The 22,534-nt window shown below is 35.5% G+C and overlaps 1 protein-coding gene across 3 annotated transcripts in view; it reads right to left on the reverse strand.

Moving 5' to 3' along the window:
- The window catches only part of PALLD (palladin, cytoskeletal associated protein), a 177,230-nt gene that overhangs the window by 84,356 nt on the left and 70,340 nt on the right, over window positions 1-22,534 (reverse strand). For 2 of the 3 annotated variants that reach the window (XM_054382854.1, XM_054382855.1), the window contains exons 8-9: window positions 21,165-21,284; window positions 20,066-20,408 (exon numbers count right to left, since the gene is read on the reverse strand). In XM_054382854.1, coding sequence (XP_054238829.1) covers window positions 20,066-20,408; window positions 21,165-21,284 — 463 coding nt within the window. Of the gene's footprint in view, window positions 1-20,065; window positions 20,409-21,160; window positions 21,285-22,534 lie in introns of all 3 variants that reach the window. The other variant, XM_054382856.1, reaches the window with a different exon arrangement.

Consider the following 22,534-nt stretch of genomic DNA (forward strand, 5'->3'; position numbering starts at 1 on the left):
AGAGAGGGAATTACAGCATGCTTCACTGTTAAACCTGAGCTTGGAATTATCTAAAGGAAAGATGAAGTAACAGCTGATGCTGTGTGAAAATTATGGGAAAAAGAGCCTTTAGAGCCTCATTCTACTTTACAGTAAGTGGCTGCAATCTTCCCTCTGATGCTTTTTTTCCCTAAGACAATTTAAAAAAAAGGGTCCATTCAGACTCTTCTTTAAAAGGCAATGCATGACTGTTCCTCATTTTGTTTCCAAGCAGGCTGATAAATATATGCAAACAGACACATGCCCACAGGGAGAAGAGTCTGGTTCAGCAAGTTAGTATAATTCATTCTGAAATACTCAATTGTTCTGTCTGGAGCACCCAGTGTTTTTCATCTGCCCAGGAAAATCCTTTTCCACTTTGCCACTTCAGTAAGAGAAAGCCATTGTGGAAGCATATTTAGAGTTGTACTTTTTTGCTTTGTGTAAACGATTTTATACTCAGATCTTTAAAATGAGAAAACCCAGCTGCAGTATACAATTTGTATCCGTGCACATGGGTCCATGCTGCAGCCACCCACAAATATACAAACATAGACACCCCAAAACCACTTCTATGGAAGTTTATGTTTAGACTAAACATAAACACTACATGCAATTGTACATATATGTTATTTATTTATTTTAATTGGTACTTTGTTCCCCAAACCAGAGCTATGACCAGAAAATTAGACACTGGCCTCAGAAGCTCAGGTTATTGCATAATGTTTTCTGACATTATAATCAGAAAATCTCTTAGTGGTGTATTTTTGAAAACTAACAAAAACAAATAAACAAACCCAAAACAAAATAAAACAACACAAAACAAAAAAATCCAATAATTTTTGCACATGCACCAGGCTTTTGATAAAGAGCTGGGATGACTGCATTCTTATTTTATCTGATCTAGTTTACTTTTCTCTAATTCTGCAAAAATAGTAAATATTGTAGGAAAAAAAACCTGTAACTGTTTGTAAAATACAAATGATCAATTTCAGGAGAAAGTAACATTTGCCATTTTTTACTACTTCCACTATTTTACCTCAGTTTGTACTCTTAGGTGTAATTTTTGCCTTGAAGTCTTATGCCTTATAAAAGACTGATTTGCCTTAATTGAAAACAGTGACAAATTTTGCGAAGTATCTCTGTGGCCCTAAAATCATCATAATTCCATATGAAATATTATTATGTATGATGTTCATTGTTGATAACATTTTTGTTACGTTGTAAAGAGGTTTTTGTGTGTTTGCGTGTCAGACACACATAATTGGTCTTGGCACAACCTGACAGAGTTGGACATGCAGCTGGGAACAGAGAATGGAAACTTTAGATAAGTTGAAGAGAAACGTTTTTGATCAGTAACTTTAGGAATTTGTTTTCCCTTCCTCCTATTCAGTCACTCCTTCACCTGGGGATGGGCAGGAAGTGGAACAACACAGGACCACAAAATAAATGGGAAGGTGTAGTGCTGTTAAACGACTCAGTCCCTATGGAAGTTTGTACATCTCTCCTTTCCAAATGGCTGAACATTCCCTCATGTTTTTTTGAAGCATGGGGTGAAAGTCACTAAAAGGATAAATCAATTGCAGGTGTTTCCTTGGAGTCTGATTTTCTAGGGTACTCATTATGGCAGCTTTGTATTTTTAGTTACCAGGGACTGTAAATCCATGATGAGAAATAAAAAAACAATAGAAGGAGCAAATATACTCATGGATAAAGATCCTGTGCCAAAAGTCCTTCCGTTAAACTAAAACCTGTTTATAATGCTGTTGTAAAAAAAACACAAACCCTGAAAAGCAAGAAAACCTTTCTTTTAGTAGAATTATTGAGCAGGAGGTCACAATCCCCAAGAGAGCAGTTTTGAAGCCACAGCTTCACATACTATTGCCTATTGTTCCCCAGCTAGTGCCAGCACAAGCACTTATGCAGGCATCTACTGCATTCACTGCTGTTCACCTGGCATGGCATCCTGGGCTGATTCTTCATCTGCTCCAAGAGAAGTGCCATGGAGCTAGGCTGTCCAAGGGGAGACCAGAACAGGGTGACACCAGCTTTGACTTATACTTTTTGAGAGTGCATACATGAAACCACAGCCTAAACTAATCCTCTCACATCCTTCAGTACTGATGTGTTGAAAGTAGACTAAAGCAAAAGGCCTCCTGAAGTGTGTATTGCTAATATTATCTACTACTGCAAATTCATAAAAAGCCTGTGGAAAAAAAAAAAAGGCAATATAAGCTACAGAAGGCTGGAAACCTTTCAGGCTCTCAATTATCTTACAAAAGCGGGTTTACTACAACCAGTTTAAAAGCACCTCCTTTCTATGATAAGGATATCTGGCTCTGAAATTATTAGCATTAACAATTATATGAAAGAACAAAGCTGTACAGTTTGCAGTAAAAACATTTTTGAAATAGAATACTTTTCTAAGCTTTCCATGGGGTATTTATGGGTCATTGGGTTATTACAACTGCCTAGTAAAAATAGTAACTGAAAGTGTATAATTAATTGGTCAAGAAACAACTACTGTCTTCTTTCCTTCCCACAGCATATTTTCAGTGATTTAGAGTAAGCTGCCTTGCTTTGGCAGGATGTCTTAAACTGACCAAGCTGAAGAATCCAGTATTGAATGGACATTTTCTTTACCTAAACCATCTTTTGGCAGTTTGGTAAAACCAGAGTATAACAACCAGAGTTTTCATCTAGAGTTATAGATTTTTTTTTTATTTAACAATACTGTCATATAAGAGTGATCTTGCAGCTGTGCACCACCAGAATCCTCAACATAATGTAGACTCACTGCAGAAACTGCAAATGAACTATCATAGTCTTAGGATTTCTGTGTTGCTTTTGCAGCCTTATTTTGTCATAAATAATGTTTATTTAAAAAAAAAAAAGTTGACTCCAGTTCAGCAAGCTTAGATCAGATGACTTACAAACAGACTTCTAACAGATTGTGTGAAGACTGCAGACTGACCTCTAAATGACTGTGCGAAACCAGCCTCATAAGTGAGGCTTACACTCAAGACATGCTGAAGATAAACAAATGACAAAGTTTAATTGATCAGATGAAGTGAGATGCAAAAACCTCGTGTAAAGTGTCAAAAGAAGTGTCAGACTTCTAAGTGATGTTCAAGTTTCTTCCTACATACAGGATGGAACTAACTGATGCAGTTAATCTGGCAACTAACAGTTTCTCAATCTGTTTTCCTGCATAGTAGCAAAGGAGAAAATACTAGCTATTTTTGATATCCTAATGGAAAAATTCCATCTGGCTGGACTTTAGCTTAACAGGTCTCCTGATCCATTGAATGTATAGCCAAATTGACACTGAGTATACCCTAGTGGAGAGAGAGAGAATTATTCAGGTTTGCTTCTGGAAGACTGTAAATCGATAAGGTAGTTGAAAATACAGCACTTGGACATCAAAGCCTAGAGAAGTGGGTACATGCTAATTTTGAATCTGTGAAGAATTAGAAGTTCACAAGATCCTAATACTCTTGAAGTAGCAGTATGCTATATCTATTCCATCATTAAAGCTGGAAGCAGAGTCAGGAATGTATATTCAGCACAACTGTCAATTAAGGGAAAAACAAGGGCAACAACAATAAAATACCTAACAAACCCAAATAGCAGTAAAAGTCCACAAAACTGAAACTGAATTCACATTCAGGATATCACATGCCTAGTGCAATCACTATCATACATCAGTTCTGAACTGGTAGGATTGAAGTTTCCTCTTGAGTACTAGAAAATACTTTTAAGTGAAGAAATCTTTCAGAAGGATTACTGTAGGAATCCATACACACGTATACATACTTACATACCAGTTATCATAACCATAGATATAGCCAGCTTAATTCTTGTTTGTAAAATAAAGGACTCGATAACCTTATTCTTTCTGTATAATGGGAGACGTGTGTAATATTATTGCCCTGAGGACTAGTAAGGAACATTACACTGTATCTTTCATGAACATGCAGAAAGATAATTGCCACTGTCAGCAGATATTCAGTAGAGGTGAAGTTATTAAGACATTAGTATCTGAAAAAAACACTTCTCCTTACTTTCATGTTAACACAAATAATTTCAAAGGGTCTTCTAAAAGTCTGCCTCTTTCCAACAACCTCCTTCCCCCTCAAAAGCCCTAACAAAACAACAACAACAAAAGGGAAAGGATTTAATGGTATCAAACAAAGGCAGAATCCATTTGATTTGTTTTGGCTAAAATAAGCTACAGTATTACTGGAGTTTAAAGTTTGTTTCCAAGAAGTTACATACACACAAAGTATTCAGTGGATATACTAGTACAACCAAATAAAATTGGAGTCAATTTATTACAAATGAAAATGGAGATACGAATGTTTTGTGTTTTGGATATTTGTAAAGTTTGACATTGAATACTAAAACAAAGCTTACAAAAATACCTTTGTCTTCTCAGAATTGTTTTTGCTTTTATGTCAGAGGTAGAAAACCCAGTTTTGTAGGTTTGTAATACTTCTTCATAATTTTAGAGAGAATATTTCTCTCTCACTCATTTTTCCTGAAGTTTAAGTGAATAATCTTCCTTCTAAAACCAATTGAAAAAGTAAAATTCCTGGGCTATAAACCAGCTGTTTTCTGACAGCTTATGATAAATCCTTTGACCATATCTAAAAATAGATCCTACTTTACAGAGCATATTAGGGGGTATATGGGCAATAATTCAAACCTGATACAATGCTTAAAAGTATATTCACATACAAGCAAGAAAAAATGGGAACAGAAAAATCAACAAATTTGCTGCATACTTTTAGTAAGGTCAACAACCAATGGCCGGCATAAAAAGCTGATAAATTTACTGCCTGAAATATGGACTCTTCAGAATGTTGAATGCTGTGCTGCATTTTCCATTGGCAAAAAGTTGATGTAGTTTCCCAATGTTTTTCTGAAACATTCCATGGAATGTACAAGTGGTACACAACAACTTGAATACAAACAGCCATGTCCCATTCTTAACACTTCCTTTAGCAACTTACGTTTATATTGTTCAAAACTCCAGTCATTGGTTTCATAAGACCATACTAACACTTAACTGTTAGTATTTTTTAACCTCTATCTGTAAAGCTTTGCAGAATATTGTTATCACGAGCACTGATTCTAACTGTCTCATTCTGAATATTGCCTGATCTATCCTGGCAGTCCACAGCTTGCTTTTTCATTGTTTGAGTATAAACTGGGATTTAGATGTGGCCACAAAGATGATTAAGGAAGTGGAACATTTCCCTTATGGGGAAAGGCTGAGGAAGCTGGGTCTCTTTAGCCAGGAGGAGACTGAGGGGTGACCTCATTAATGTTTATAAAAGTAAAGGGCAAATGTCAAGAGGATGGAGCCAGGCTTTTCTCAGTGATGTCTAATGATAGGTCAAAGGGCAACGCATGCAAGTTGGAGAATGGGAGGTTCCATGTAAACATAAGGAAAAACTTTTTCACTATGAGGGTGAGAGAGCACTGGAACAAGCTGCCCAGAGAGGTTATGGAGTATCCTTCTCTGGAGACATTCAAAACCCACCTGGATGTGTTCCTGAGTGACCTACTCTACTAGATAACCTTTTGAGGTCCCTTCCAGCCCCCTACCGTTCTGTGACTTTGTGTGATTCATCCATGATTCTCAGTATGTACATGCCTTTTTAGTGGGATCAGATTTTATTTTTCAAAGCTCTTATTTTGTTTTGAATTGTGTTTGCTGTAAAAATAGGACATATAACATATGTCCTAATATACTAAAATTTATTATGGAGTGGTAAATAAGCAGTTTTACTGCTTATTCCATTACTTATTCCAGTACTTATACCAATATTAATTGTATGGTAGCAGTAAAAGAATACAAAGAAACACATTTGCCTACGTCATATTTTACCAATAAGTTTGAGGTTTTTCGGCTATGAAATGTCAATATTTTTTCAGAAAATTTAAATATTGTTTTAGGATTTTTTTTTTTTGATAACTTTTAAGTTTGTTCCAAAATAGTCCTATCCCATTTTGGAAACAATGGCATCATTTAATTGCCTTAATCTGTTTCTATTGTTAGAAGCATTGTTCCAGTGAGGTACAATATCTTTATTTTAAGTTATATAGTGCTATTTTTTTCTTAAATAAGGGTTAACTCTGCCTTGCTTTAGTAAGGCTGGTTCTCTGGCAGAAATGAGAGAGGCTTGTTTGTAAAAGGATTGGATGTGCATATTCTCTCCTGCTCAGAACTGGCAGAACAAACCTCATATAAATAGCCAGCTACATCAAAGCCTGGGAAGAGCATCCACACATATATTTAGCTTAATATTTAAAAAAAAACCCCAAACCCCAAAACCCCAAACAAAACCAACCCCAAACCCCAGCAAACCACCTTTTCTTTGTCCTTTGGCTAATTTTGTTGGACTATACTTCCTGTCCCAAAACATTTATGGGAGATTTTACAGGCAGTAACCAAGTAAAGAAAATACTGACATGTAGGTGTTTTAAGTTCCTGTTGTCATTGTCAAATGCATTTCTTAAATCCAAAATTTCAATCTGTCTCAATTCCAGTTCGGTAAATTTATGAAAAACAGCTAGATACCTCAAATGAAGGTGATTTAATTCTGCCTTTCATATATTTGTGTAACTAACTTGCTACTATTAACACACTTTCCTTTCTGGCAGTAGAAAAGTACATGGCAAGGCAATTTGGAACCTTCTTCAATATTGTCTTTTTAATACTAACAGAGAATTGGCAAGTTTATTTAAAATACTTTTTTTACCAGTCAGCACAGAAAATTACCCTGTGTTGAGTAACTTTTCCCCTGCACAGGTTAAACTGAAATGCTTTTCTGAAATCCACAGATGACATTTTCTCATGAACTCATCTGGGTGTAGAACCATTTATATGCCAACATGTTAGAAATCAGAATGCATTAAGGATAAAACTCTTTTACAATGGTCCTACATTTCTTAAAAACTGTATACTCTCCACAGCTTATGGCAGAGAACCTTAAATGTCCCATGGAATCTGCTGCCAGAGTCTGCTGATAGCAGACAACATGGAAACTTGAACAGGCAACATGGTAGATAGCCCTGCAACATTGTGAAATACCGAGTGCTTTACAGTTTTTTCCTTAATGAAACATGGAATCATAAGAATTTAAACATTTATCTTAGACATGGTAATACTGTGGAACACCTTAATTAAGTGATAATTCAGCAATATCTCTAATAAGCTGTTATATCTGCTTGTGGACTTACAAGAAAAGCAGGGCTTTTAACCTCAAATTTTCCTCATCCTTGTAATATTGTCAAAATAGTATTTAGCACTTTGTGATGTAATAAAATTACAAATTGTTCGGACAATATCAAATTAAAAATGTCATGGCCGTAGCTTTCTCCAATAAAACACATTACTACAACTACAGTCAATTATGAAATCTCGTGAATTAGTGACAGAAAAAGTCAAGTTCCCATGTCTTTTGTGTTTCTAATACCAGGAACAAATATTCACATAGGAAAACTAAATTGAACAGAGCAAAAAGCACACATTTGAGCATCAGAACTCCAGAGTCCTAGCTAATTGTTTTTAACATCGCTGCTGTCTTTTAAGTTAGCAATTCTTAGTCTCTCATCCACACAAACATATGCACTAGGATTGGGGGGGGGGGGGGGGGGAAATTATTTACCTATACTATAGCAAGAGCCAGGATGGACCTCTGCATTTCTGGACATATGTAAGGTTTTTTCAATTTCCCTTGTGAATATTTTGTTTTGAGGCAAGTGTTTTGCATGCAGAATATAGTCTTCTGCTGTGGCTCATTGTCAAAATCTTGTAAGACTGAAAAATCCAGATGAGGCTTATTACATGATCCCATTGGCTATGTATGCTGATATGATATTTATGCTTATTGAGTATTTTATACTATACATTTAAAAAGTTTTGCTGATAACCAGCACTGTGTTTAGGTTTTTTTAATGGTAGTTGAAGGCACACAGTTTTGACTTCAGGGACCAAGTGGGCAGTTTCACTCAGACAAGCATTTACTAGATAACAGTCTGCAAATGTCACTAAAGTCCTTTTTAGACTGTGTTGAGAGTTAAGTAAGCACGATTAGTAAGGGGGCCAAAAGGGTAGTTGTGAATTTCTGTTTCTGACAGAAAACACTCTTTATCCTATTTTACTCTAGGGAGGAAGAGTTTAATTCCCAGTGAGCATTATAAAAGTAAACAGAAGTTGAAATGTATCCAACTCAAAATTCTAAGCAATTTCATCAACCCAAGAATGTCTAAGCCAATATGACAACTATTTCCCTAAGTATTTGAAATACCACAGAAATTAATAATAATAAAAGAAGATAAATTGAGTCCACTTTAGAGGATTTCTCGCTTCCATGTAATCTCCAATGACAATTTTATCCTGTAAGCAGTTAGGAAAATGTACTGAATTTTAAAGATGTAATTAATACATGTTTGGAACAATTATTTTGTCAGAAAAGAAACTCAGACTTTTCTAATTATGTTTGCCATTTCAGTATTTAGATTTTGAATATGCAATACTTGATTAAAGAATATTTTTCTGAAAAGTGCCACAAAAGAAATTGCTACTACTGAATTCATAAAGGTGAAACAAACAAAAAAAATAACTCCATCCCACAGGTAAATCCAGAAACAAACTATTGCAATAAAATTGCTGTCGCTTGTTGAACTTTGTTAGTATTTCATTAAGTCACTCTCTCAAAGTAAGTGTTACCTGACATTTGTTAAGCTTTCCCTAACCTGCAACAGCAGCAATCCATGCCATTCCACTTTGTCTTTTGGAAATGCATATGCTGTTGATGCTCTAATTTATTCAGCTACCAGGGAGAAACACTGCTACTGAATCTCAGAGTTACATTCTTTGGCTAGACCATCGCTCACATAGCTATTGTTGCTCTTGAATACCTGAGAAGATTCTGCAGAGATACTAGATTTCCTTACCCAATTTGTATTATTAATGCTGAACTAGAAGGGGGTTGCTTTCAAGTACTCTGAATGCAGATCCTCATTAGAACTCCAGATGTAAGCTTAGCAAAGTTTGCTCCTTTCATGCTATCCCAAATTAAAAAAAAAAAAAACAACAACAAACAAACCAACTCACAACATAAAACCGCAATCATTGGACTGTAGTTGCCAAGACAAATAAAACCCAAATAAATTCTTCATTTAAGAAATCAGCCACAGGTGGAAATACAAAAAGGAAACAAATGCAGATAGGGAAGGGGAAAAAATACCAGAGGACTTGCACAATTCATTCACTGGTAAGGTACTTTGTGAAAGTGGATGAGGTAAACTCAGATAAATTACCAAAGTCACTATCGCTTAATGTTCAGCATGCATACTGCTCATATATGAGATTATAAATTAGAATTTTCTTCCAGATTCCAGGCCAGTCTTTAACACATATAATAAATATAAAATTACATAATGAGAAAATACCCTTCTGCAATCAGTGAGAAGCTTTAAATACTGCACAGGTAATTTGAAGATTCTGATACGTTTCTAACATTTTTATACTTCTGTTTAGAATCATAGAATCACAACATGCACTGGGTTGGAAGAGACCTCTAGAGGTCATCTATTCCAACTCCCTTGCAGTAAGGAGGGACATCCCCAACTAGATCCGGTTGCTCAGAGTCCCATTAAGCCTGACCTTGAATGTCTCCAGGGATGGGGCTTCCACCACCTCCCTGGGCAACCTATTCCAGTGTTCCACCATCCTCATAGTTAAGAACTTCTTCCTAATTTCCAACAAAAATCTACTCTTCTCTAGTTTAAAACCATTGCCCTATGTCCTATTGCTAGACACCCCTATAGCCAAACATTGTAGTCTGTACTAAGCAACATCAACGAATAGCAAAATACTTGACTGCTATCAAAGACAATGCTCAAGTGCACAGTATATTCCAAAGGTTAATCTTGCAAAGATAGACAGTTATACACGGTTTACTAAAGCATTTTAAAAACACAAGTCATGTATGTTTCTTAAATAGTTTACAGAAACAAAAAGAAACTATAAGCAGAAACATTACAGCAGTCAACATGGTTAGAGAGACAGAGAAGGAAAGGGAGAGGATGAAGGAAGGAAAAGACCCTAGAAAATTTGCAACTGTGTCTTTCAAAAACCATGTATCAGTCCATACAATACAGATGAACTCCAGAATCAAGATAATGGAGATAAAATAGACAAATTTCAAAGAACATGCAAGAAATGAACACATTTTCATGTATAAAGATGTGGAGTAAAAATAAATACACAGTTTCCCAGTTGTACTGAGTTGATGCTTCACATTCTTGAAAACTGAAGGAAGTCTATGCAGTGCATATTACCAAACATCATACAGATCTGCTGTAATAAATCTGTGATGAGTAATAATAGGAATTAGTCAAAAGAAACAAAAATGCAGCTCCTTTGAGAGGTGATATGAGCATTGCCTACATCTGATTCTGGAACCAAAATCTCGATTCAGTTAGCTTCATATTCTTCTGACTAAATACACTGCAGCATTTGGCAAGAATACCTAAAGGCCTGACACAAGGTAATAGGCAGGAGTTTTAGAGCATCATAGATCTCAACTATGTTATGTTCTCACAAGTATTGGTTTTTTTCATGTGTGCAAACACCCCCCCCCCCCCCCATATATATGTGTAATCAAAACTACCAGAGGCTAGAAAGGTGATAACATCTCTAGTAAACAACTGTTCTACTTGATAAGATGGTGAGCCTTTTGTCATTCTCTGGAGATATTTTATATATTAGTCTTTGGACTATTCTGTGTAAAGACTGCTAGTGTTCTGTCCTTAGCATTGGGGTCTTTTCTGTCACTACTATCTGTTTTGAACCAAATACTTAATTTTCGCTCCATAGTCAAATTATAGATTCATGCTTCCAACATTAAAAGGCTTCTAGGGAATGAACAAGGACTCTTTTGAAAATAGTTCACCCTTCTGACACTTATCATACTGTTTTTTTCCAGCATTCTAGAAAGTATCAAGCTGTCACCTTCACAGACACCCAGCCAACACAGCTCCCTCCAGTGGATAAACCTTTCCTGTTCTTACAACCATAAACGGTAAATTGCCTTCTGAGGGCAATAATGTTTCTTATGATGAGAAATAGTCGATACCATTAATGAGGATGACAGAACAGGACCTGCAGCACTTGATTGGTTCTTAGGTCTTCTCCAATCTATTTAGTTTGGACATCTGTTTGAATACATAAAGTGGGAATATGGCTTTAATTAACTGATATATTAATATCTTCAAACCCCGGCATCTCTACTGATTTTTTTCAGATGTTTGTTCAAAGTTTTATAGCACACATAATTAACTAGACAGAAACGAATGCCACTGAATTCCAATCTCCTATTTTTGTCACCACATAACATTTCTTAAGATGGGGCAGAAAATAAACACAGTTAATATAAGTAAATGCAAAAGATAATGGAAGAAAAACCTGAGGTTAAAAAGAAAATTTGAAATTACATATTAGGAAAGCTTGGTAATCTAATTACAGTTGGAAGAATTGAAACCATCAGAGGGTTATATCACTTCAATAAAAAAATCCTGTGATATGCCAGGAGGGAACAGAAGAATAATGAAAACAAGTATGTCTGTAACTATGCAAGTTTATGATTAAACTTCATAAGCTGTAGCACTCTGTCCAGCAATTCTCCTTACCCAGGCAAGAGTTCCTACTTCTGCAGAGCATTCTATAAGGCATAGGTATCACCAACGGCAGTTCTAATTACAGGTGGTTAGGTGTTTCTGTGATAAGGTAAGCGAGGTTCCAGCAACAAGTTTATTAAATCAAGGGGACACTCTAACAGCAGGTACTGGGAGTCTAAAAGTACCTAGCATTTGAATTTGTAATTCATTTAGCTATGTTGTTTTTTGTTTTGTTTCTGTTGTTTTTTACATACACAAACAATTATGAAGTAAATTAGATATTTGGAAGTTATTCTTGTTAAATGCATACTCAAATTACCTTCTTTCTTAAATTTTTTGAACAACAGAATGGTATATTCATTGCTACTCAGTCCTCAGATGGTTGGAGATTTGTAGCTTCCAAATGCCATTTAAACAGAATACCTGCTGTTTACTCCAGTTACTATTCAAATAGTTATGTTTATGCCTATCGTGGACTACAAAAGTGTTCATAATAGTTCAAAGCTCATGCTGTCAGCAGTAACTTAATTCCTGTGTATTTTAGTACTCTGATTCTACTGAATGTATTTTCCAAACAAAATGAGTATTGGCAGACCTAGCTTTTGCAAGTACCTCTTTCAGACTCTTAAACTGACATTGAGTCATCTTTAATTTCAATTTCTTGATCAATTTTATACTCAAGGAACATGATAAAAAGTACTGTAAAAACATGCACAAGCAAATTTTCTAAAAAGGCAAATTGTGTTTTCCAATATTAACCAACTTACACGTCTTCTCTTTTGTTGAGTAAGGATTTCCACCTCCTCATTTTGGATTACAATGCTAAGCGTTGTATGTACTTGTGTTGCATGCTTTTTTTTTTATTTCTTGAAAGACCTAAGTGCAATCTTCTGTCCTATTAGTTCAAAGCTCTTAGCCTGAACCACAAGGAACTTTTCTCTAAGAAGCCACTTAGAAGACAAGGATAACAGACATAGTCTTGTTTGTACTTTAAAACATGATGCTCTTTTCCTCAAAATAAACACAAAATGGTGAACACCATCGATCTCAGTTTTGAAGCTTCAGTGTCTACCTGGTACAGACAAAGTAAGCAGTACAGATAAAATGATTTTTCTGATTGGAGACAGGGAAAAAAAAAAAAAAGAAGTACAACCCAAAAACTATATCCTTTCTCACCTCCCTTCTTCATTCTACCCAGCAAAAAAATATGTTATTTTTACATTTTCAAAATTACCTATAGATTGCATAACCATGAGTCAGTGATAAAGCAATACCAGGGCAAGGTGGCTGCATGCCATTTTCATAGCCATGTAATATGGAGTGAGTACATATGATGATTAGTCTTCAAGGATTAGCATACAGGGAAGCTTTTAATCAATTGATTTGAGACCTTCATCTTGCGATACCAAGAGAATCCTTAAATATTTCTAAAGAAAACTACACTAACCACCTCTCAGAAAATGTGGCCTATTAGAAGAACTGGATTTGTTTTGCTTGATCATTTCCATATATTAAATCCATTCAGTTATTTCAGAAAGAAGGAAATAAACATGAAATGACAGAAATCTTTCAAAAGCCAAAATGTTTCATCTGAATGCTTTTAGTTCACAATTATCATAAGACTACCACCACAAGCTGTTTGCAGACAGATGTTACATTTCCTCCTACATTCATGGTTCAAAGGTGCATCATAAACTGTTGGCATATTGGCTCACCTTTGTAACAGAAAAAACCAAACCACCCAAATGCACAATCTGCCTCACACCTCACCAGCCTTTGCTATCTTTAGTCTGTAGCACTGTCCATGTGATTTCGTACAGAATCATACAATTGTTTTGATTGGAGAAGACCTCTAGGATCATCATATCCAACTATCAACCTAAGACCACCATGACCACTAAACCATATCCCAAAGTGTCATGTCCACACATTTCTTGAACACCACCAGAGGAAGTGACTCTACCACCTCCCTGGGCATATCTGATGTGCCTCCAGAAAATGAAGAAGGTTATTACCACTTAGGCCAAGCTTCTAGTTTCTATCTGTTTTTTAGGAAAAAAGCCTACCCTTGGCACCTTGGAGAAGAACAGCTGGAAATGAAGGAACAAGAGAGGCAACAGCTATGAAGAAACAGGGGAAACAAACAAAAAAGAGAGGAAGAGCAGTCTTGGAGGCACTAAAGTTTTTTGCAAGCTTACAGCATGTGTTTAATTAAAATCTTAGTATGCACTGACTTAAATAAGTGGTTGAACTATTTTCTTCCATTTCCCCACGTATCCTATAACCTGGATTACTTTCAACGTTAAAAACCTGAAAAATCAAAGAAGTCCTGTGTGCATATAATGCTCACAGCATTTGTGCTACACATATTTTGTAACTGATTCAAGGATGTTTGACTTTTTCTGATAAAATACTGATTAGCTTTTATGTAAGCAGGATGTACAGTTGTCTCTACCTACTAAAGGTCAGAAAACAACAGTCCCAAAAGAAGACAGAAAAAAATTTTAAAAATGCATCTCATCTACCTTTAACCTTTTGTTTTGCTGATATCTATTGTTACAAAGAGATTCAAACTTCTATTGCTGCAGATTTTAAAAGGTTTAAAGTTCATTTATGATTACCCTTTAACACGATGTTAACACAGGCATCAGTAAAAAGGAAATTTCTCAGCAGTAACTGCCACTGATTTTGGACCACACTATTCCTGGATCTGAAACAGGCAAATAAAGTCACTGACAGTGGAATATGCACAGTAACCTGATTAATTATTTTTATTTACAATTTCAAGTTACTATCTGTTCTTAGGTTTGCATTAAAGTCACCTTGGGAACTGGAAAAAAAAAGTGACATTCGACTGCCTGAGTGACCTTCAAGTTATTTGTGATTATTTTGAGAAATAGGGAAGAAATTATTGACACATTTGCATGTGACTTAGGGTGTTCAAATGAGGAATCATGAAACTAATTGAATCTCCTTGCATACATTTTTAACAGGTACCTGCCTCTGCTGCTGCAATAGCCTGTCGTCTATAGTTTTTCATCTCTCCAATCTGCAAACATCAATCCAATATACCACAAAATGCTCAGAAACTTTGTTCCATTGATCTATATATTTTTTTTGGTAAAAACTAAACAACATTCCCATCATTCCTTAAAACAGTGAGATAAGAGCATGACAAATAAATGTGACTTTCTACCCATATTTCATAACACTATTTTCTTCCTTCCTATTTCCTCTCTTTCATCTCCCAGTGATCTCAGAGTTTTCCACTGTGATCTCAGATCCCTAAGCAAGTCAACTAAAACTGTGGTTCAAACTAACCTAATTTAATGCATTCAGTTTGCAGCTGTGCCATGAGGCATTATAACACTTTTTATTCCTTCCTAGAATTTGCAAGTTTTGTGTAAGAAAAAAACCTGAGAAAATGAAGACAAATTCCTAATTCACAGTATATTCTCTCATAAAGCCTTCTTTATTTTTATTTATTTTTTGTTATTATAAAGCCTAGTCCTAAGACAAGTGCCTGTTCATTAGTAGCCACTGAAATGGAAATTTCTTCACAAAAGTCTTCCTTGATTACAACTACCTGAAGGGAGGCTGTAGTCAGGTGGGGGTTGGTCTCTTCTCCCAGACAACCAGTGGCAGAACAAAAGGACACAGTCTCAGGCTGTGCCAGGGGAGGTTTAGGCTGAATGTTAGGAAGAAATTCTTCACAGAAAGAGTGATTTGCCATTGGAATGGGCTGCCCAGGGTGGTGGTGGAGTCACCATCCCTGGAAGTGTTTAAATAAAACTGGATGAGAAATTTAGTGCCATAGTTTACTTGATTAAGTGGTGTTGAGCGATAGGTTGGACTTGATGATCTCAAAGGTCTTTTCCAGCCTGGTTAATTCTGTGATCTCTAACCCTGTTAAAAAAATGCAGGCCTGAAATAAGAGAAACAAGAGCACTACAGATGAACCATTCCTATATTAATTGTGAAAATAGATGAAGAAAATGCTAACAACTTGTATTATAATCAGATTACTAATCCCGTGTGCAGGCACTTGGATCAACATTTTAGCAAATTGTTAGCATTTTTTATTCTACTACAGTAGAAAATAAATGCAGATCAAAATTTTATTGTGGGTAGACTTTACAAGCAAGATAAGGATCTAAAGGTCCTTATTAACCTTGAAAGAGCACAGTAGTGAAACTGAAGAAGTGAATCTATATAGAACTTTGTTCATGAATCCAAAGTTACATGTTTACAGTGATCACTAACTCTTAGATAACACAAGTGTTTCTTATATAGATGAAGACTGTCTTGTTAATTTCCGAGTAGAATGTAAGAATCTTTATGCCTTTGAATTCTTTTTAGCCTTATGGAATACGGAAACCTCAGTTTTACATTACTTTATGCCATTTTTCTATCAGAAAGTATACAGCTAACCAGTGTCTTATTCTTTACAAGAGTACATATTTGTAATGTGAATCTTCAGACTCCATGGAATTTTAAATCAATTTTTATGTAAATATTTTTGTATAACTCTTTTTTTGTAATATGTTTTCTTTTAATCTTTGCATTTCTGTAATGGCAAAGCTTTCACTTCCCTCATTTTTGCTGTAGCAAATAAATCTTGAATATATACTGTACATATTTCTAATTGACAGTTCTAATTCAAAATTAGTAATAACTGCTTTTATTTTTTAACTTAACTTTTGAAGAAATATAGAAAACCTACTGAAACATAACTTATTGCGGAATCACATTGAAGAAGTGGGGAATATCTTTCCCAAGATTGGGAAAGGCTCTGTTACTTTTTGTTTTATATGAATAATGGCAGCAGAAGTCTGCTCCCTGTGTCATTCAAACTCAGCAAGAATGGCTTTCTATCCAGGTTTTTATCAGAAGATGCAACGACTTCAAACAAAAACTTACATAAATCCATTTAATTTGAACATTTCTGTGGTCAGTCTCTTCTAAATTAGGATGCTTAAAGCAAATAACACTCATGTACATTAGCAGAATTGAGTGGAAAAACATGTTTCCTACATCATGTGTTCTCATCATTTCCACCATGTTGTTGCTCTGCAGAAGAACAAGCATGAAGCCTTCATAGTGTCCAGCACAAGGGTGTTCTCTGGGCTTCAGTGGCCTTAGGCCTCAGGCAGACTAAGGACCTACACTTGATTTCTATATATTCCAAGGCATTAATCATTGGATTGTTGGCAATTCTCACATGTCCTTTTTCTATCCATCTCTTCCTAATATATTTGAAACAGTGATTTACTACTTTTGTATATATCTAATATGATTGTTATGGAAGTAATAATTTCTTGCAGTATCATTAAAATCCAGTCCGTGGCAGGACAGTCATTATAAACATCATAGTGTGTACGTGACTCCAAGTACAAGTTCAATATTAAGCACATTGCTAGCAGAAAGATCAAGTTAAGAATAATTTCAGTGATTAGTGAAAAGTAGTGAAATAAGTAGCATAAGAATAAAAAGCATAAAGAGATATTTTAGAAAAAGACTGAACTAGGATCTTTGCAAAAAAATCTGCGGCACTGCTTACAAACTGGAAGGAATCATGAAAGAGAACTCAGGTGCTAAGGACTGGAGACTGAAGTGACAAACAATTCAGTTCAAGAAATAATATCCCTTTCACAATCAGTATGAACACAAGTGTTGTTAAGGAAGTTCTAACTCTCACAGCATTGCTTTTGATGCATAGCAACCAGATTACCTGCTTATCTTTAAGAAATTATTTTAGTTATAATCTTAGCTGTTCCTAACTGATGTTATCTATAAACTGCTTGATATATTAAAAAAAACCTAAGACTTTTGAAAACATTTAAAAAACCCCAAATCTCAGAAAAAAACAGGAAACAGTATAGCTATGGATAGTGAAGGAAATACTGATTACAAATGAATGCATAAACTGCAAGATATTATATCTTACTCCTTTTCATTTTCAATGGGCATTCTTTTTACAAAATTAATACCTGCCTTTCATTCTCACTGCAAAGAAATATCATCAAAGAGAAATGGGTGAGATGGAATTTAGGAATTCTGTCTGTTCATCCTCACATGCATGGTGCATGCCCATGCAGAATACTTCAATGCTAATTTAAAGGTGGCAAACACGTCACTTCCAACTGTCTGCTTTACATTGATTATATTAATGAATTAACTATAGAAAGAAGGCTACCAATACCTGTAGTTGCTCTCTCTGTCTGCAAGTGAGAAGCATGGAAGAGAACTGCTCTTACTGAGCTAATATTCTTCCTGATGAATATGAAAGGCAGGAAGAACACTCCAGCACAAAGAGGATAAAATAGTATCCATCTGAAGCTCTCTGGTCAGGAAATTCTGGCACTGTGTTGTAGTCACATTGAGTTTATGACCCTTGAACTTATGGCTTGTCACAAAGCCACCTAACATCACACAAGTAGGTACACCCAGTACCCATATGAACACTACCTTTTCTGTTACTGCTTTAACAGATGTGGATAAATAATAGTAGTACTAAGCCACTTGGAAAGGAAGTTCTTAATTTGAAAGCATGGACATGTTATATACAGTTCCAGAACAGCGTTCAGCATTTTTTGCAGACGTTCAGACTGAAAATTATGAGGGGCTTAAGGCATCAGTTCCACACATGGGCTACCTACTAAAACAGATGCTAACATTTATTTGCCTAATATTGAGAGATGCAAAGTATCTGAAAATATCAAATGGGGCACTTCTGAAAGCTCATCTGTTCATCACACCAGTATTTCCTGGAGAAGTCCAGCATGCAGCAGTACCTCAAACAGGTCACAGCAGCAGAGACCAGAACTGCAAAAATGTGGAGGTTTTTTTGGTCTCAGTTCAACAGCTCTTCCACTCTTGTCTACATAAACTCATGTAGCAACAAGTCATGGTGAAGTACTGTGTCTTCTAACTATATTGTCTTCTAAAATTCTTCTTTATTGTACCTTTATTGTCTTCTAAAATTCATGGTAGCAAAATACCTGGTATTGACTGCTTCCCCAGTTAGTTCTAGATATGCTTTTCCCAGAAAATCCTGCATATTATCACATTAAATTCTGTTTTAAATATTCATAGCGTCAGAATGAGGCAACAACTAATACTATGGCTTAAGGATTACTTAAGTATTTGTAACCACAAATGAAGCATTTTGTAGGACTTTAAAAGCACTTGTCAAGCCTGAAAACAACCACAATAACTCTCTGGAATATGCCAACTCTTGCATTGGAGTGAATTGTGGTAAATCATGATTTATAGGTGTTGGCTACAGCTGCATTGCCAAGGTGCTCAGACTCTCCTTGTTAAACTAATAATAATAACAACAACAACAATAAAAAACAACACCAAACCAAAACCAGTCCATCATTCCTGAATGCTTTGAGATTACTTTCAGTGTCTGCTGAATAATCTACTTTCAGCACGTTTATCCCTGATTCTCAAAGTAGTTTCTGAGTTATGATAAACTTGAAAAGAAAAGTTCTTTAGGAAATGTAAATTTAGTTTTCATCAATAATATAACTCAGAAGGTTCAAGATTTCTACAAATATAACACTAGCTTAGATGTTTAAACAATTAAAAGTTATAATAAACATGTTTGCTGTTATGTCGTTAATATATGCTGCTGCTTCTTTACAGTCATAGAATGGCTTACTTTGAAAGGGACCTTTGAGATTATTTACTGCAACCTCCCCAGCATGGGCAGGGACATCTCTCAACTAGACTCGTATGCTCAAGGCCTCATCCAACATGGCCTTGAACACCCCCAGGGAGGAGGCATCCACAACCTCCCTGGGCAATGGTTTTAAATTAGAGAGGAGTAGATTTAGGTTGGATGTTAGGAACAAGTTCTTTGTAACACTGAAACAGGTTGCCCAGGGGGGTAGTTGAGGTCCTATCCCTGGAGATATTCAAGGTTCAGGCTTGACAAGGCTCTGAGCAACCACATCTAGTAGAGGATGTCCCTGCTCACTGCTGGGGGGTTAGACTAGATGACCTTTGGAGGTCCCTTCCAACCCAAACCATTCTATGATTCTATGATAAGAGCACAAAGCAATAGCCACTGCCACTTGTTTCTTTTTTGTGACTTTATCTTAAATCTTTCTGTAGAATGTACTTCTCTTTCAGGTAGCACTATAAGAAATAACGTAATTCTCTGTATTCAGGTCTTTGGGACATAAATCACAACACTAAAAAGACTGTTCAGGGGACAAGCACAATAGAGAGTCATTGTCTATTATTTGTCTAACTCTAAATTGCTCTAGGCAAAAATTTGCTTTCAACCAATACTAAGTTTATAGGACAAAACCCCAACAACAAACAAAAAAATACTCACAGCTTTGGTTTGGCAAGCACAGGTGGTGGCTCCTTTGTGGGTGAAAGCACAACAGCTGAAGTTGGGACGGATTTATCACCATTTGGCTTGCTGTTAATCATTCCATTAACTCCATGAATGGGGTGAACGCCATTTGTTTTTTCCTCAGCTGAATTGAGCTGTAGTTGAAGGGCTGCCATATCAGATTTCAGCTCAGTGTTGTTTGCTTGGTGAGTCTCTGTATGTTTCTTAGGAGGAAGCTCAAAAGAGCTAATTTCAGCTAGAGGAAGTGGTGGGAAATGATGGAAATCATCACTGTTTGATTCTCTTGTCAGTGATTCCTGACTAAAGCTTTCTGAGTTAGAGAAAAAAAAATCAAAAAGAATATCTCTCCAATAAGCCATAGACAAAGTACATGGTACATACATGCTGTATTTTCAGTTCATTAACAGAGAGATCTCTTTGGGTCTGTGCAGATATTTTCTAGACCTTTTGTTGACAATTTATGATGAATTAGATACCTCTTTGGCTATTAATTTTCTGACTCTTCCCCATGCAAAAGGCTTGCTAAGGAACCTTATGGATCCCTCTAAATCTTTTTCAGGAATCCAGCCACTGAGATTGGCAAACAACACCTGAAACAGTATTGTCTCAGCATCATTTAAGAACAACTCATTTAAAAGTGCTGAAGGATGTATGGCATGTTTGCAATAGCAGCTGTGTTAGCGCATTCAACAACAATATGTATGCAAATATATTAAAAAACTGAACATAGCACGTGGCAGTTCCTTTTTTTACAAATGGCATATGCTGCCTTTGGGAGCATAATTTCATCTACTTTCATTTTGCCTCTGCTGCCCTCTAGTCTGAGCACCCTAATGTTTAGCAATCTGCCAGGCTTGTGGCAGACACTTTAAGAATGTATTTTACACAAATAAAAATATTAATCTAGGAAACAAGCCAACAAAAACATTCAGTTTGCTTTATATGAATACTCTGAAGCTGACAAAACCCCCATCTTACAGCAGCTCATTTTTACAAGGGAAGCAGACTGATAACCTCACATGTAAATTATCTAAGATCAATGATAAAAAAATCCCTCTTTCCCTTTGTCACATACCTGAACAGACAATTAGTTGTGCACTGCTTGTTACTGAGCCATGTTCATTTGTTGCTGTGCATGTGAAAAGGCCTGAATCTTCAGGAAAAGTTTCTGCAATTACAAGAGTGCATATCTCTTCTGGAAATAAACAGAAAAATAAATTGCATTATAAACTATTTAAAGTACCATGTAATATTTTTGCATTTTATGTAGGAAGAACAGTAGAATGTGCTCATAAAAAGAAATCTTGTGAGAATTACAGAAGAGCTTCCAACATTAATGGTATTAATGAAAATCACTTTGTATCTAAAATGAATAAATTCATCAAGTTAATTTTTCAAAAGAGACCTCTCTTGAACAGTAATATTGCAGCCTCAAGTCTGTGCAGTCATTTTACACATAGAGAATAGTATTAATTCACACAAGTCAATGTACTGGTTCAGACACAATTAATAATTGCAAGGCAAATGAATGTCACATCATTCCTCCGTTCTAAAAGTTCAGATGAAATCCTATTCCCAGTAAAACCAGAAAATATTTTGTCAGCACTCTGAAATAGTTTTTTTTGTTCAAACTGACCAGAATTAAAAACTCTGCATGCATAAACATTTCCCTTATGGAGAGTTTGGGAAGATAATTTCTGTCTGTCTGCACAACAGTGAGAATGGATAAATTGAAAACTGGACAAAAGAGCATTTTCAGCAACTCTGACAAGTGCTGTGAAACAGATATATTTTATGGCTGTTTGAAATCTGTTCATTTTACTTCAATATGCTACAATATATGCTTTGATTACAACAGGGCCTCAGTCAGAAAATCTGTATTAAGACTGGACCATTCATGCTTCAAATTAGGTCTAGCAGTAATGTTTTCTCAATAAATTCCATCCATTTATAATGGACATATTTAATTATTTAGGCATATTTTTTCCAGAATCTTCAAATAAAGTTACTATTTTATCTCTACTTTTAGTGGTATTCTAATATTTTTATAAATTCACAGTATACTTAATCTAAATAATCCTAGTATTTACTCGATATCCCTAGAAAATTTTAGACTTGAATAATATCACATTGTAGGTTAGGAGTTTCTTTTGCTTGTGTTCATTTTGTACTCTCAAAACTAACATGGGGAAGTTTTATAGAATTGAGTTTCATTAGAAAACAAACAATTTTACATTTTGGACATTTCTTTGGAATCCCACATATTTTCACAAAATCAATGGAATATAGCTAATAAAAACAAGCTGAAAAATGAGGAAAATATTTCAAACTTCACTTTCACATGAAAATTTCAGTGGATCAGAAATGTTCAGTGGAAGAGATTCAGTAAGGTAAGCTTTACTTCTTTTAATTTAAAGAAGGAAAACATTTTCCAACATGTCTCTG

This window comes from Indicator indicator, chromosome 8 (assembly GCF_027791375.1).
Source record: "Indicator indicator isolate 239-I01 chromosome 8, UM_Iind_1.1, whole genome shotgun sequence".
NCBI lineage: Eukaryota > Metazoa > Chordata > Aves > Piciformes > Indicatoridae > Indicator > Indicator indicator.